The 16,912-nt window shown below is 43.1% G+C and overlaps 2 protein-coding genes and 1 long non-coding RNA gene across 5 annotated transcripts in view; 2 read left to right on the forward strand and 1 right to left on the reverse strand.

Annotated features, from left to right (window-relative positions):
- Window positions 1-16,912, forward strand: part of LOC309369976 — a 260,636-nt gene that overhangs the window by 73,120 nt on the left and 170,604 nt on the right. The window lies entirely within an intron of this gene.
- On the forward strand, window positions 205-7,248 carry PFN2 (profilin 2). The gene is made up of 3 exons (XM_081911435.1): window positions 205-573; window positions 3,565-3,757; window positions 5,214-7,248. Exons 1-3 carry the CDS (start codon window positions 442-444, stop codon window positions 5,309-5,311), a joined length of 423 nt encoding a protein of 140 aa, XP_081767561.1. The 5' UTR covers window positions 205-441; the 3' UTR covers window positions 5,312-7,248.
- RNF13 (ring finger protein 13) overlaps window positions 14,268-16,912 on the reverse strand; it is a 46,402-nt gene continuing 43,757 nt past the window's right edge. For all 3 annotated transcript variants that reach the window (XM_081911302.1, XM_081911303.1, XM_081911304.1), the window contains exon 10: window positions 14,268-15,739. In XM_081911302.1, the coding sequence (XP_081767428.1) occupies window positions 15,369-15,739 (371 nt within the window). In that variant the 3' untranslated portion in view covers window positions 14,268-15,368. The remainder of the gene's footprint in view (window positions 15,740-16,912) is intronic.

Consider the following 16,912-nt stretch of genomic DNA (forward strand, 5'->3'; position numbering starts at 1 on the left):
CTTTCCTCTTCCTCGCCTCCCTGTGGGGGAAGCTGCCATTTAATAATAATAATAATAACGATAATAATAATAATAATAAAGGGAGAAAAGCGGGCGGGCGGCCATCGCGGCAGTGGTTGCCGCCGCAAGCGCCTCAGGTGGACCCACCCCCTCGGTCCCCTCCCCCGCCTGCCTTCTCCTCAACCGCCGCCGCCGCCGCCTTCCCGTCCGTCAGAGAGTCTCGTCCGCTGCGGGGCTGCTCTCCCTCTCTGCCTTTTCTCTCTCTCTCCCCCTCCGTGTGTCTCTTTCCCCCGCTTCCTCTCGTCCTCGCCTTCTTTCCCTCCCGCCCGCCCGCCTCGAGTCCCGGCTTCCTCTCTCTCTCTCTCTTCCCCCCTCCCTTTCCTTTCCTTCCTTCTTCCCTCCTTCCCCGCCAACCCCCCATCCGCCAGGCGCGAGCCGAAGATGGCAGGCTGGCAGAGCTACGTGGATAACCTGATGTGCGATGGCTGCTGCCAGGAGGCCGCCATTGTCGGCTACTGTGACGCCAAGTACGTCTGGGCAGCGACGGCCGGGGGCATCTTTCAGAGCATTACGGTAAGGGCGGCCGGGGGGGGGTAGGTAGGTAGGTAGCGGGTGGGGGGGGGGGTTTCCCGGTCACGGAGAGAAGCAAGTGGCGGGGGGTGGGGGGAAGAGAAAGAGGGATGGATGGAAGGCTAACCCATGATTTGTAACCCTCCCCTTTTAAAAACACCAAACCCGGGCGGGCATATTTCGGCCCTTGGAGGAGAAGCGATGGCGGGCGGGCGGGGGGTGTCGGCTAGGCTTGGGCTTTGGGGGGAGGAGGCGGATGAGCCCCACGGAGTTGCACCTAATCCCACGAGGGGCGGATTGCAAAGTGCAGCCTTTTTTCTTTTTTTTCCATGCATAGCGCGCGCGCGCAGGCGAGGGAAGAAAAAGGAGCGCCGCGTGCGGCGGAGGCGACTCTCCTTTTCTCTCCCACAACTAGGGAGTGGGGAAAGGGGGCTTTCTGTGTTTCTTGCATCTCTCCCTCTTCTTCCTTTGCCACCCAGCTAAAAAACAATAATTATTATTTATCTCTTGGCCCCCCACCTTGGACCAGTGGTGGTGGGTGGGGGAGCCGAGGCTAGGCGAGAAATCTGGGGGCGGGGAGCGCCCTCGTGCAAAAAGCTTTCTGCCCTTTTGCTAGCTTGCATTATGTGTATGTGCGCGCGCCCCCTTCCCAGCTTTGGGCCACGGCCGTAGCCCCCTCACTCCCCCCCCCAAAAAAGAAACACAGGGGGGTGCGAGAAAAGGGAATAGCAGGAGAGGCCCAGCTGGGTGAAGGTGTAAATGGCAGCGAGTTTCCCTCCTTGCGGTGTCTCCTCTCCTTCCCGCCCACCCGCAGCTTACGATGGCCGTAAAAGCGCCTTTAATGGGAAGAAAGCAGCAGCCCGCGCCAGTTAGGCCCCGGGCATTGCTGCGCCTTTCCCCCTCGGATCCAAGGCTCCTCTCCCCAAGTAGTGATTTGAGGCAGTGGGAGAAAAGGGCCCTTTATTTGGTGGCTGGGCGGGCGAGGGAGGGAGGGAGGAGGGGGCAGGCTGGCGTTTTGAGATCCCCTGCTGCTGGGCTACCTTGCAGCTCGCCCTCCCTAGCCTCCAAGGCATGCGGGGCCAGGTTGGGACGGGAATAGCCTCGGGCTTCTCGGGGGACCATTTTGTATGCCAGGCTGCGGGGCTCCTTAATTGCCACGGCAATTGGGCTGGAGCAATAGCCGGCAATACGGCGGCGGGAGGAGGAGGAGGAGGGAAAAGGCCGGGCGCGGGGAAGGGAGGCGATGATTCTTGGAGAGGCTTTGCGTAGGATTCCCTCGTCTCTGGTCCGCACTGCTGGGGAGAGACTTGCGAATCCAGCGTAGGAGGCTTTTGTGAATCCATTCCTCGCCACTGGTTCCATGTTTTTTCACCTCCAAGATGGCGCACTGCCGCTGATTTTTTTTAACCCCTCCTTTTCTCTTCTCTCCCGAGATATTAATCACCCCGTTTCTGCACTGCAGTCTTTCTATCTCCTCTGTTTTTCCCATCTCACATCTTTCTCTTTCCATAAAGTTTTCTGATCATTCGAGATAAGAGTTTATAAAAAGAAAGGGGGGAAATTTCCGTGAGAAGGTTGTGTGCTTGCCTGCTTAACTCACCGACATGGTATCTGCAGGCTGAGAGTGTTGAAATGTGTATTGAAATTATATAGATTCTGTTGGCGCTTCCCCCTTTATTTACCCGTGCATTAGGTGTGCAATGTGATCTTGCATTACAACAGGGGTGGTGGCTGGCTGGTTTTATCCCCTTCCACTCCAAAATGCCATTTTGGCTGGCTGCCTGTCTATGCAGGCAAATGTCATGAAAAGCGAGCTCCCTTATTCTAAACAGCACTCCTCGCCCCTCTTGTCAGTGCCCCTTATCGGGAATAATACTGAGGGCTCTGTCAGCAGTATTAAAGCATGGCTTAGCCTTGTCCTGTCTGTAGGAGGCATAGGAATGGGTTAAAAGAAGTGGTGCCCTTGGTAGCTGCTGAGCCAGTCTCTTTGCTGCTAAGATGTTTATGGGTAGAATCTTGGCTTATGCTTTGGGAATGGCTGGGGCCTGCTATGACTCTGCAGTTCTACTGGAACAAGATGCCTATTCCATCATACAGTGCCGCGGGAGCATGTTTTCTTGCTGGACTGCCTTTTCCCATTTTGCTATATGAATACACACACCTTGCACTATTCCTGAGAAAAGGGGCTAATATGTAGCCACCATGCTCTTGTTACTATGTTACGCATTTTTTGGTATTCATATTGCAAATTGCTCTGCGATCATCGGATGAAGGGTGGCATAAAAATGTAAATTTAAAAATTAATCAATTTCCCCCCTGCTTGTCTAACATTGAGCTACCATACCCAGTTTTTGAGGGTTCTGCAAAGCACGTGCATTTTCCACCTGAATGGCCTTATTAGCATTGGAGAAGCTGTAATGTAAAGTTTGTAATCTGTGTGGGAAAGAGCAGAAATGCACAGTGTTAGAAACAATAACCTTGAGAACACTGTATTTTAAAAATATGGCTTAATAGCATCCCTGAAACTTACTGACAGCCATGTAGCTATAAGTAATGGAGGCTATTCTGCATTTTGTGCCTATGTTGCATGTAGAACATAGACCCTTTGTACTTCTGCTTCTGCCATAGTGCTTTAGTTATTTGGCACATTGCAGGGAGTGGTTCTGAAGACAGCATGAATCTCTAATATAACTTTTTTTAAATCTTCTCTCCCATAGATGTATATTCACAATCTAAAATCAGGGTCTCATCATTAATTGCATACTTAATGAAAAACATATTTGAAGACTCTACATGGGTATCATCCTACTTTGTAGCACTCATAACTACTTCATTAACTTCATACAGTGTTAGACTTTAGAAGCTGCAGTTGTTTCTGCTAGAGTTATGTTCTCTTTTTGCTATTACATTAGTACATTCAGTGTGTACATTGACTCTTCAGAATCCAGGTATGAGAGCTTGCTCTAAAACTCTATGGACTTCTCTTTTTGACAGCCTGTAGAAATAGATATGATTGTAGGAAAAGACCGCGAGGGTTTCTTCACCAATGGTCTAACTCTGGGTGCAAAGAAGTGCTCTGTGATCAGAGATAGCCTCTATGTGGATGGTGACTGTACAATGGACATCAGGACAAAGAGCCAAGGTGGCGAGCCAACATATAATGTTGCTGTAGGCAGAGCTGGTCGAGGTAAGCTTGGAACTTTCACTAGTGTTTGATCTGGTGTTTTGTTTTCTACTGCTTAAAAAACATGTAGGCTTTAAATTATCTCAACTGATCTGTCCAACAAGATCTGGATTAGGTGACTGGCTGTCAAAATAGCTTTGTGGAGAATAAGACCATATTCTCAAGACTAGGCACCCCAGGATGTTAATGTTTTGGCATTTGAAATTAATTGCTTCAGGTAGAATAAAAATGCAAGTTCAGGCTTCTAATTTTGGAGGTTATTTATTGTACAGCAAAAGTATATGACAAAGAGCACATGTACCTGGTTGCTTATCTAAGCAGTTCATAGATGATTTATCAGTTTATAAATATGGAATATCTGTTGCTTTACATTCCCAAGACATCCTCAATACTTCAGGATGCCAGTCCATGCAGACTTCTCATATAAACCTTCCATTAAATAAGAAATGCATGTTGGATGGTGTTCCAAAAGGAACTTCTAACAACCTGATCCTATACAACAGGTGTGGGGAACTTGTGGCCTTCCAGTTGGTTTTGGACTCCCAGCTCCCATCCATCTTTGTCAGCATGGCCAGTAGTCAGAGATGATGGGCGTTGTAGTTGGCAACAGCTGAGTGCCACAGGTTTCCCACAAATGCTGCATACTAGTCTATTAAAAACCCAGTGCTTAGGATTTTACTTTTTAATTTGATATATGGTACTGATCATCATTCAGCTTGTTCAACTTCATATGTCCTAAAACTGCAGTTCTGTACCTATTTATGTAGGAGTAAGACTCATTAATTCTGTAGAGTTTACTTCTGCGTCGACATCTATAGGATTGTGCTGTTTGATTTCTTTTTTAAAATTTACATAAAACGTTGGCCTATTGGACTAATTACAAGTTACTTTGAGGCAAATCAACTAGTATAGAAGTAGAAGCATCAAAAGTGAGAGGACAGTGAGAATGTAAGATTGTTTTGTGCACAGAACTATAACACATTTTAGTGACACCTACTGGCTTATAACAGTACATGCATTGCTAAATGTCTTCAGGACTCTGCTGTTTTGGCATAAACACAATTGGATTCTTTTTGTACCGTGAACAACTTTTGACTTATGAGCTACTAGAGCAAGTGAATATGATACAGTAGGTTCATTCCAGTTATTCCAATTCATATTACCCCACATCTGCTTTATTTACCTTGCAAGAAAATGTAGCCAAAGCTTCCTGACCCCACAGTATACCCCATGCGCCTCATTTAAAAACGCTTGGTCATACTAAATTAACATCTCCGTTTGCCAAACATTTTTTTCAATTAAACAAGGTAAATGTTCAAAACAATATAGTAATGCTGTGCAGGTAACTGTTCTGATATGCCAATATTTGAATATGCTTATTGTACTGCTTTATTAAAACCTGGAATATTTCCTTGTCTAACACACTCCTTTGTAAAACTTCTTTTCTTTTCTCTTTCAGTCTTGGTCTTTGTAATGGGCAAAGAAGGGGTCCATGGAGGCGGATTGAATAAGAAGGCATACTCAATGGCAAAATACTTGAGAGACTCTGGGTTCTAGTTGCTAGGCAGACTGTTAAGTATTAGGGGAAATTGCTATTAAACTTTCCTGGCCTCAAGCTACATTGTGGAAACTTTATTAGCAATGCAGGGTGATGGGGTATGAACCTGTGTCTCCTTTGTATCCCTCTATTGGTGGGGAAAGGTGTTATTCTTTCTTTAATTCTGTTCATCCTTGTTTCCTTGTGTACTCCAGCATTGGTTATGGCCATGGGAAAGGGAAGGTGTCCATGGAGGGACACTCAACAAGAAAGCTTATGAACTGGCTTTATACCTGAGGAGGCCTGACGTCTAAGCAGCCTCTCCCCATCCACATAGCAACTGTTTTCACCACCACCTCTTGTGTTAAAAGTACTACCAGCCTATAGATGGCGGTTTTATTTACACATTTCCCTATTGTCATGGCTCCAGTTACCCTTTTCGTTTGTATGTTAATCACTGTTGTACCCATGTTCTGTATCTGGCACCATCTATTGCAACACAAAAGATGATATGCATGATACGTTGAAGCCTTGGGAGGGAATCATGCCAAGTCCAGGCGTTACTTGTCTTAGCAATTAGTGTGACATTGAGAACTAAACCAATTTAAATTAAACTAAATAAGGTGCCGATTGTACAATCCAGATTGATCAATGCCTCCTCAGCACTTTGAGCATTTACACAGCTCATTAGTCTTCCTTTTGTAGAGCATGGTTGGGAGGGAAAAAGTGCATGCATATCTCTACTTTCCTCCCCCTTGTCCTTACCTTTAATCCACTCTTCTTTTTTGTTTGTTTGCTTCCATCTCTATCTATCTATATATATACATTTTTAAATACAGTGCCTGGTTTGTTTAACCAATTTGCTGCTTGAAAGCTGTCACAAGTGTTGCTTTAGTTTTGTTGTTGCTCTTCTGTGTAGACTTGCAAAACTCTTCATGGTGTCTGAAGCGCATCCTGCTTTTAAAAGGGTAACTGCAAAACTATGAAAAGGTGCCGATGCTCTTCTCCCCTCCCCTTCACCACCATCCCCATCTTGAATGAATCCCTAGGGACATTCCATCACCGCAATAGCTCAGGCACGTAATTTTGTTTTTGTTTTTGCCAGCTCCTGTTCTGTAGTTGAAATGTAAAAAGGCTGCCATCATGGACTTTAGATATCCCAGTGTAACCATCTGGAGTGTGTCCGGTTTCATTTTTTCATAGGACCAATTTGATTTGCAGCTTGGGTTTTTATATGAAACTGCATTGTCATTGTCAACAAACTACCACCTCCAGCTATACACCTATAGCCTAGTCTGAGATCAGTCTGTCAGATCTTCAACTGAGAAATAAGATTTGCTGCTCTGATATCAGTGTATGTTTTGAAGGTTGGCAGTTGTCAGATAAAATGGTCCAAACGGATACCATTTCAAATCTAAACTTCATTTGGCCTGTTATGCCCTTGCTGCAGAAATTGTGGAGTGAACTGCCTTGTGCACTAGTCATCCGAAACATGTGTAACCAAATTGTCAGTTTGAGCACAGTACTAACTTGTATGTCCATTTAAAAGAGAACTGCAGAACTCTGTATACAAAAGAGAAAATGGAAGATGGTCTTGGTTGGAATAACTGAGTTGGCTGTCTTGTGATGAATTTTTAATGTATTCTGTGCCATACTAATGTTTTAAAAAAATGAACTGTTGCTATTGTGAGATGGATTTTAACTGACAAGAAAGATTTCTTCTGAATGGCACTACTTTAGGGACACTAGTATTTGCTTCTATTGTTCGGGCCTTTGTGGATAATGTACAGACTTAAAACAAATTCTTGTTGCTGATTTGTCCATTTATTTCCCTGCACTTTGTTACATCTGGGATACAGTCTAACTCATCTGATTTAATATGCATTTCAAAAAATGCCATAACTATTAAACACCTTGTTTACAGACAGATGAAATAAATTTATTCCAACCAAATAAAGTATGAGTTAGTGTGTTATGTGGTTCTGATCTGCCCCTTGCCCCACCCCTTATGAAGGTGTGTCATATTGCAGTGCCCTTGTGGCGACCTGACTATGTTAAGGGTGGGTTTAATGTTGTATTACATTTACTTGGGTCATGTCTTTTATTAATAAAGTGCATCCCATTCATTGTAATGGAGTCACTCTGGTGTAAAATTTGAGTATAGTTCTTTATGGACCTGAACCTATAAAGATTACTTCTTGAACTATAAAACTGTTGCATTAGCTTTTAGTAATAAAACGAGACGTTCATATACCAGTTAAGATGCATTTGTGGGAGTGGGGCACCCTGAGGCAATACCCCTGGTATTATACAAAAACTTGTCTTAAACAAGGTTATTTTTAGAGACTGAGTATAGCCTAGGATGGTGTTGCTCTGCTGAATTCTGCTTCTGTTACAAATGAGAAAACTATGGTCTTGCACCCCTCAAGCTATTCCTTCTTAAAGGATGTACCATTTTTAAAAAGTAAAATTATGTAGATTTTCCTCTTTCTCTTATTGCTGCCCCCAAATTGCTGTAAGGCTGCTATAGATATCTTTCCACTGCAGCAAGCACTTATTTAGCCTGTGTGTCTCTTCAGTCCTAAGTGGTTATTATATCTGCATGTGGAGATCCTTTTCCCTTGTAGCCAGCAGCTCTTAGTTTGGAAGGGAGAGTTAAGAGTTGCACATGGAATCACCATATTGCAGTCCTATGGCACTTAGAGATTGTGAATAATGTTTCTTTCCAGAGCAGAAGAGTATCTGAAGGTAACATACCATAGGCAAGAGCTAAATTATCATTTGTGGTCTGTTACAACTTTTCTCTACCCCCACCTTCCTACATAATTTTCTCCATGGTGATTAGTCAGCTTGGACTGAACATATGCATACTGTCTAAGACTGCCATTACCTATCCTGATCACAGCCTTGTGTGGCATGGAAAATCTGGAACCACTTCACAATGCATGTTACAGCTGGGTTAGGGAAATTGCCACAGCTTAAATATTCTTGAAACGGGCTTAGGAGTCAGCTACGTGATGTGTGGTTTTTTTCCCTTTTTAAAAGTCTGCTGCCCGATTAAGAACCTTAATTGACAGTTGTGCAAAATTTGCATATAAAAATAGTTCTGAAGTGGAAAGCATACTTTGTTTTTAGATATACACATGTGCTGTGGTAAGCATTATCATGAAAGTGGTATTGCTTCCTGAGGGGGGAAAAGGGGGATTTCTCAATATCAGGAACCGCTTTAGTTAATTAGTTAGTTAATTACCCTTAATATTTATATATTAATATTTATATTGCAGCACTAGTTTAAAAACTTAGCTAAAGCTTTGTTTTTAGAAAGTTTCTGGTGGTATATATGAACTGTTTCATCACAAATTTTGTTTTTATGAGAAGTAAGTTGAAATACGAGTGGTGAGAAGTGAGTCTATAATACTACCCCCCTTCCTCTCAAGGATATGAATGAGCCCTTGCAATCCCTGTTTGAAGTCTGCCTGTCTTTTCAAGAAATGAGTCTGATTTTGTCTAACTGATCAAAATGAGTTGATTCTTTTAAGCTGGGTGAAAGGTTGGTGAAGAATAGAAGTTTTATACACACTTTTGTCTTTTAACTTAACAATCTTTATTCTGTTAATAGCATTCCCTTTATTTTTAATATTATTCACTCTTCCTTCATAAATAGAAATAGATGATGACTTCAGTAGGTCTCAGATGTTTTCTTTTGTGCAGATGCTTCTCAAGCTCTTCTGTGAGGAATATACGTTACTTCTACAGAATACATGCAAAAATGTGTGGCTCAGATCTTTGCATTAAGGCGCGCTATAATTTACACCCTGATACAAAAAGCCCTGAATGGTTCTGGCTAGCATTCCTAGGCTGCTGCAGTATTGTAGTATGCAACATTTTTGCCTTCAAAATGTGTGGAGCAGGTTATAGAATAGAAAGCTGTATCCAAACTGGTTGAACTTGCTGTTGTATAGTATCAGGGATATTTTCTGTTCTCAATGAACTGCCATTTTCTTAAACTTGTTTGACTATTTATACTAAAGAAAATAAAATGGGATAGCTAATCAATAGCAGGCGAAGGGCAGCAGCTCAGTGGTGGAACACCAGCGTTGTATGCAGAAGACCCCAGTTTCAATCTTGGTATCTCCAGATAAGGCTAGGAAAGACTTCTTTCTGGAATCTTGCAGAGCTGTTCCCACTCATCATATAGTCAGTGCTGAAGTAGATGGGACAATGGTCTGACTCTTCTATATTACTAGGGTGGCCACTGGGTATAGACAGTGCTAAATGAAGAAATCATGCTGGTTTTGGAAGGAATTCAGCGAGTCTCTGAAAGGATCCATCCGGTTGCTTTCCTCCAAAATAATTCCAGTGGGGGAGATGCATTTACGTTTAAATTTGCACTAAGCAGCCACCTCATTACTTAGCAGTGGTTCATAGAACTGCTGGTCAGCTGTCTTCATTTACCCTTTTCTCAGACGAAACAAATATGGAGGCAGGGAAGCCATTTGTGCACAATAATGCCTGGAGTGGAAGGACTTGGGTGTGCATTTTAGCTAATGCATCTAATGATACCATGCTGGCATATGACAGTCGTGACCTGACTGGCAGACTGAGTGATGAATGTTGAAAAGGGCAGTTGAAGCAGCTTCTGTGTGGTTGGTTTCTACATGAGAAAATGTGTGGGATAGGCCACACAAGATTGTAGCAAAGCAACAGCTTGGTAGTGAGAGCCTTGGAAATGACTGCAGAGGTCAAATCTGCATAACACAAGGTTTTGAAGCCCCAACTGTGGCACGTTTCATCATTCCTGTGTCAGCAATAGATTTACCACTTTTCTGATCAATTTTCTGTAAGTTGAAGTGCTTGAAACGGCTCTATAAAAAACCCCTTAACCGTCAGGACAGAGACCAAAACTATTATTGCATTCCCATTGTGAAGAAGTCTGTAAGGGCAGTGAACAAGGGACTGTGTGCATGCATATGAGAGAGTGCAATCTTAGATCCATTTACCTAGAAGTAAGCTCCATCGAACTTACTACAGTGGTACCTCGGGTTACAGACGCTTCAGGTTACAGACTCCACTAACCCAGAAATAGTACCTCGGGTTAAGAACTTTGCTTCAGGATGAGAACAGAAATCGTGCGGCGGCAGCGGGAGGCTGAAAGAACAGTTTCAGGTTAAGAACGGACCTCTGGAATGAATTAAGTGCATAACCCAAGGTACCACTGTAATTGCTTCTGAGTAGTAAGGTTTTTTTTAACGGTGAGTGTAACAAGGGACATGTGAATGTTTGTTGTGGGGAAAATGTTAAAAAGGCTGAAAGTGGAAAGGAGAAGGATGTACAGAGAAGCTATGGGGCAGGGGACCTGCTCTACAACATTTTTAGTAGCTCTCCATATGTACATTTAGTATAAAAACTTGCTTTTGCAGCCACTCTACTGCTTATTGCATATCTCTCAAGAGTTAAAACCACCATAACCCTAAGCATTCTTAAACTTATGTAGTTTTTGCTGTTCTGATCTTACTTTCATTGTTTTCCTGGTTTTCTCTAGATCTTCAGTACCTGACTTAAGTCTGTATTAGCCATTCGCTCTATACAGCACCACCTCCTGAAATCTTGCTCTCCTATAGCTAAAAACTTGGTGCTGTTCTGCCATGTTCAGTATGCGCCCTTTAAGTGTGTGAATATCTACCATATTTTCTCCTGCACTTTTCGTCGTTTCTCATAGCTCATATTCTTTGATTGCATAGAGATCCTCTCAAAGAGTCATAAAGATAAAACTCCCTCCCTGCCCCTCCATCAAACCCTATTACAGTCCAACTATGTTGTACTAGCTGGTGTGTTCTGTTGAATATTCTGCACATTCCCTTGGGGCAGTGGCTGCTGTCAAACCATTGGTGTATTATCTTCATTTAATGTAACTGATAAACAGCTTCTGATGGGTGTATTCAAAGTATGCACCTTCAGTGATAAAGTAGATCAACATTCTCTCAAGTGCATACACTTTAGTTTGATGCTTTGACTTCTGCTTATGACTGGGTTGTGTACTGATTGACTTTGATCAAACTTCCATATCTCTACAGAGGGGTCTTGCTGGGTAAAAAGTGGTTTTCAGCTCATAGTTAAGCTGTCATGAGCAGCGGTCAGCAAACTTTTTCAGCAGGGGGCCGGTCCACTGTCCCTCAGACCTTGTGGGGGGGCAGACTATATTTGGGGGGGCAGGGGGAAATGAATGAATTCCTATGCCCCACAAATAACCCAGAGATGCATTTTAAATAAAAGGACACTCTCTACTCATGTAAAAACACCAAGCAGGCCCCACAAATAACCCAGAGGTGCATTTTAAATAAAAGGACACATTCTACTCATGTAAAAACATGCCGATTCCCGGACCGTCCGGGGGCCGGATTTAGAAGGCAATTGGGCCGAATCCGGTCCCCGGGCCTTAGTTTGCCTACCCATGGTCATGAGGAAGGGACCAGATTGATGGTTATTCAGCTCCTCTTCTGTTGCTGTCCTTACAAAAGAGTCCTATCTTATGGTTTGCAGGTTCCAGTTAGACTGCAACAGGGGCTCAGGAAGATTGGGAAGACATGTACAAGTTGGTAAAAGACTGCAAAAGCCATTTCCCAAAATTGTCACCTGGCATACAGCATCTATCTCATGAACCATGGCACCTACAGCTATGAATTTTGTCAAAGTTTTTGATGTCTCTTTAACAGCCAACATAATGAAATGATGTAAATATTAGTCAGAACATGTGTAACGGATAACAAACATTCCAAAATAAACTTTGGATCATCAGAGTTCCAGGAGCATTTATGCTATGAGATGGTGTTGAAGCACATGTAGCTAGCTAGTCTGCTACTTTCATGTGCCTATATACCAGTAATAGCCAAAATGCACTGAACATCATAAAGAATTAAACCACCCACACCTCTGTGAGGCTGCCCTCCTGTGAAATAGTATTGAACCTCACCTGTGCCATTTGCCAAAATATGCTTTTAAAAAAATGAATTGGAGATATGCTCCCCCACTGTTAAGGTTTTTGCCACTCCAAATGATTCACTCAAGGTCCAGGAAAGCATCCCGTGCGAGACATTTGACCCAATGCAATGGTTGATGCAACCTGCACGTGAAGAACTATTGAATCCCCCCCCCCCCGTCTAAATGAAGGTGTTATCAGTAATGACTTTACTATAGAACCTGTTAGAACCACTGGGCCAGGGATGGTTATTATTGGTTAACTTTATATCCCACCCTGCCTCCCAGAGGAGCCCAGGGCGACAAAAACACGAGTGATAAAACTAAGATATTTAAAAACATTTAAAGAGTTTATATGCAGTGAAGGATGCAGTGCAGAGCTACTGGTGCCCTCCAGCTGTTTTGGACTACGCCTTCCATAATCCCTCACCATTGGCCATGCTGGCTGGAGCTGATAGGCATGATAGTCCAAAAATCTGGAAGGCATGTCAAGATGGGCTCCATAAGCTTTCATGGTGAAGAAGCACAAGACTTTTGAAATTAAGGGCTACAATCTATATTATTACTGCCCATTAGCTTTGATAGTGATACTGTGCACTGAAAGCTTTAGGACTTTAGTGATAATCTTTTATTTTGTAAGCAGGTTATGTGCGTATGCATGTGTGGCGGGGGAGAGAAGAGTCCTTCATCTAATGATTGTTGACTCATTTGTGTGTCGTCATTGTCCTCCCCCCACTATCTTAATTTTCCTCCAGTCACATTGAGTGACCTTTCCTCAGCTACCACAGTAACACAACTTGCAGAAATGATTTCTCAGCTGCTGTGAGAAGACTACTGACAGCATTTGCATTTCTTTTAAGTTGACAGAGGCTTCCCTAAGACAGGATATTTGAATATGATGAGGGCATTGATGCACTCAGGCTAAAAAGAGACTTATATTTATGTGTTGTTGTTTTTTAAAAACTGAACAATGCCTAACAAAGAAACTGCAACGAGTAATTTAGATTTGAGCATATTATAAGTGACAAACATATACTGTTCATTTTCTTGGTTCTATATTGGTCACTGGACATGAAAAGCAAAATATGCTTTTCAATAGGGCTCTTGATTTCAACAGGCTTGCACAAGTAATTCTTGATGTGTTGTGCCCTAAAATCTATTTGCTGCAATGTGAGCGAATACTTAGGCATTCAACAGTTGAACTAGGTCAGGGGTCTGCAACCCGCGGCTCCGGAGCCGCATGTGGCTCTTTTACACCTTTGCCGCGGCTCCGGGGCGGATACTAGCGAGGGGAGGAGGCACATTGTGCGCCCCGACACTCCCCACTGTGGTGGGCACTGTACTGGCTGTGACGTTGCATGGGGTGGTGCGTGCGTTAGTCACGCACCGTCCCAACGTCACCTTCCCGCCCGCTGTGGCTCCCAGGTTTTTTTTCCCTTCGGAAACGGGTCCATGTGGCTCTTTTTGTCTTAAAGGTTGCAGACCCCTGAACTAGGTTAAATCTTCAGCAGGTAATATGGTTGATGCCCTCAAGCATTTCCCAAAAGTTGACTTTATTATACTGGCTCACAGCTCCCACTGACTGCGGCCTCTGCACCATTTCTTGCTTGAAAATAACACAGAACAGCTATGTGACACTCACTATAAACGGGGTGGAGACTCCAGATGTTGCTGAACTACTGCTCCATCACCCCTGAGCCCTGCCCATGATGGGAGTCTAGTCCAGCAACACCTGGAAGGCCAGTTTCTCAATTGCTGTTATAACTACTCAGAGATGGCAAAGTGTCTGTTCATGGAATGCTGCTGCCTGAATGCCACATAGTGGCAGGGAGGGGTTTTCTTACTGCATGAACACACTTTCTCGCGCCTCCCCCACCCACCCCCCTTTGGATATCCTCTGGGAAGATTGCTTTTGTGGTTCTGTGTTCACAGCAATCCACTACATTTTGGTTCAACTGTAGTTTTTAAACACTCAGTTATGTAGTTCTTTCACATACAGTATTAAAGTGGAAAACATGTTTTATTAACATCCTTTCAAACTTTCCTATACAAGGCCATATAAAAAAATCTCTGCAGTTTAATTATACAGAAGTGTGGCTACTTTCTACATAGTTACAATTGTATATAATTTATCTTTTTCCATGATATACTGTAAGTAGAATTCTGTTAGATATTTATAAGCACTCATTTTTCAAATCCAATACTTAATTTTTCTATGTGCATAGTTGTAGCAGACTAATGGATCTTCAAATGCTCTGTATAGAGGTATATATCCTTTGAGAATCAATAGCGCACACACAAAATTCCGTATTTCTATATGTGGTGTGGCCTGATGGTGCCTTTCTGCATTGGTCCCCACCCCTGTCTTAAGAATAAACTGAGTTGCTTTTAGTGAAGTGTGCCAGATGAATACATTTGTATCCTGATTATTTTCCTCAGGAGATGTTTAAGCCTAAGTGATGCTGAAACTTCTTTCACTACTTCCAGCAGTTCTTGCAAGCACAATAGGATAATGGGAAGGGCAGGCAAATTGCTTTTCTACGGAGATCAAAGCCCATCTCCCTCATCTGTTGGAGAAGCTCTTGATAAATGAATACTAAAACAAGCCGACCTTGTTCTTTCATTGAGTACTAGCTGTTCTACGAAAAGCCCTCACAGACACATACCCATATACTTTTTTGGTTGGATTTGCAGGGTAGAACGTACCATACATGTAATAAATAACGTTGTCAATATAACCTCTGCTTACCAACACACTGTAAGCAAGAAAAAATATTTACTGTCCTGGCTAAACTCCATTTTAACAAGGTGCTGAAATAACATCTCTTTCTGTGTGCATTGTCATCTCTAGTGATGGGAGTGCCCCATGTTACTCATTACCATTGTGAAGTCCAGTTAAAACGCTTGTCTTCAAAAGACAAATGGGAACAAAACAACAACAACAAAGAAACCTGTAATGAGATTAAACTATATAGAACACTATATGAACAGCTGCTTCTACTGAAGCAACAGCAGGGTCACAATGTGCTTCCCTATGTATGTGTACATAAAAGTAGAGCTCTCTGGACAGAGGAGTTCAGTTAACACCATTTGTTCTGAAGTTCAAACGGTATTTGCCATTCTGTAATCCTGTTCATCATTGGGCTGTAGCTGGACTACTATACTCTCTTCAGTCATTCCATTCTCTGCATCGCTACTGTCGATATCTTCATTGTCGTCGTCATCTTCGTCCTCATAGTCTGAAGACTCGGTCATGTTCGGGTGAGAATAAGACTCTGACAGCGCCCCAAAGGACTGAGTGCTGACGGAAGCAAGCGGCCTAAGCAAAGGAGTGTTCTCGGAGACTTCATTTTCTTCCTGGCTGTCCGTTTCAGAGTCTGAATCTCCCTGGGAAGGGACCACTTTCTGTTTACAGACTGGGCATGTTTTCTTGGTTTTAGTCAACCAGGGATCCACACACTTGCAGTGGTATGCTATTTGGGGGTAAAGAGAGAATTGCTTAACTTTATCAGTAGTTTTAGAAAGAGGGTGGTTTATATTTAATGATAAAACATACACAACACTGCCCCCAAACCCCTACCTGTTCTATAGCAGGTAGCTTAGTGGGGTCCACTCCCCCCCCCCCAAAAAAATCAACCATGTGCTGCTTAGGTGTTATCCTCAATGGAGGAACAGCAATAGAACATTTGTCAAGCTTCAATTAATTTTGAAAATAAGTGGCTAAAGCTGAATATTAGGACAAGCAGAAGATTTTGGGTTCAAGTTTTGGCATCAGTGGGTAAGACTGGGAATATCTCATTTCAGAAATTCTGGAGAGCTGCTGCCAGTCAGTGTGGATAATACTGAACTGGATGGACCAAAGGTCTGACTTGGTATAAGCTCCCTTGTACCAAATCAAATAATTGGTCCATCTAGCTCAGCATTGCTGCTACTTTTAGAAGCCCTCTGGAAATCCCTGATTGTTCCTGTACAGAATTCTAGGTGGCACTGGGTATCAGGAAAATACTTTTGTCGGACTGCTTAAAAGCACAAAGTGCTGTATAAAATTAAAAGTGAAAGGGGCCCTGTCTGCAGCTCTCAATCTAATCAAATGCATGTACTGCCCTCATTTAGATGTATACTTCAGCCTATTACTGAGAAAAAGTATTCTGGATTAAGGCAGACATTACACTGTCAGTCTCTCAGGTAGCAGAATTAATCAGGCAGGGAGCAAATTATGCAAACACCACTTTCTAGCTGCAATCAAGGCATTGATGTGTATAACACTTCCTAACTTTTAGCTGACCTACCTGTTCAAATAAGTAAGAGTGCATAGATTTCCTCAGATTAGCATTTCCAAATGCAAGTAGGAAATAGCATATTTGAATGTGGCTCTATTCCCATATTAAAAAGAAACCTCACTAGACAGGACTTCTATCTGGCTATTGCTGTTGGCCATTGTTGTATGCACTCCTTGGATTTGCTACATGACTTTCCTGGCATGCCAGTTTTTTCATAGGAAAGGGTTTTTGACATGGGAGAGCAGTCAAACAGAGCATATGCATGATTTGGCATATGCATTTGGCAGTGGTACAGACTCCAGGGAAGGGGAACCACCTGCTTCTTTGGATAGTGTTGACTGCCATTAGCACTGGGCTGCCTGGAAA

This window comes from Podarcis melisellensis (assembly GCF_964234715.1).
Source record: "Podarcis melisellensis genome assembly, chromosome: 5".
NCBI lineage: Eukaryota > Metazoa > Chordata > Lepidosauria > Squamata > Lacertidae > Podarcis > Podarcis melisellensis.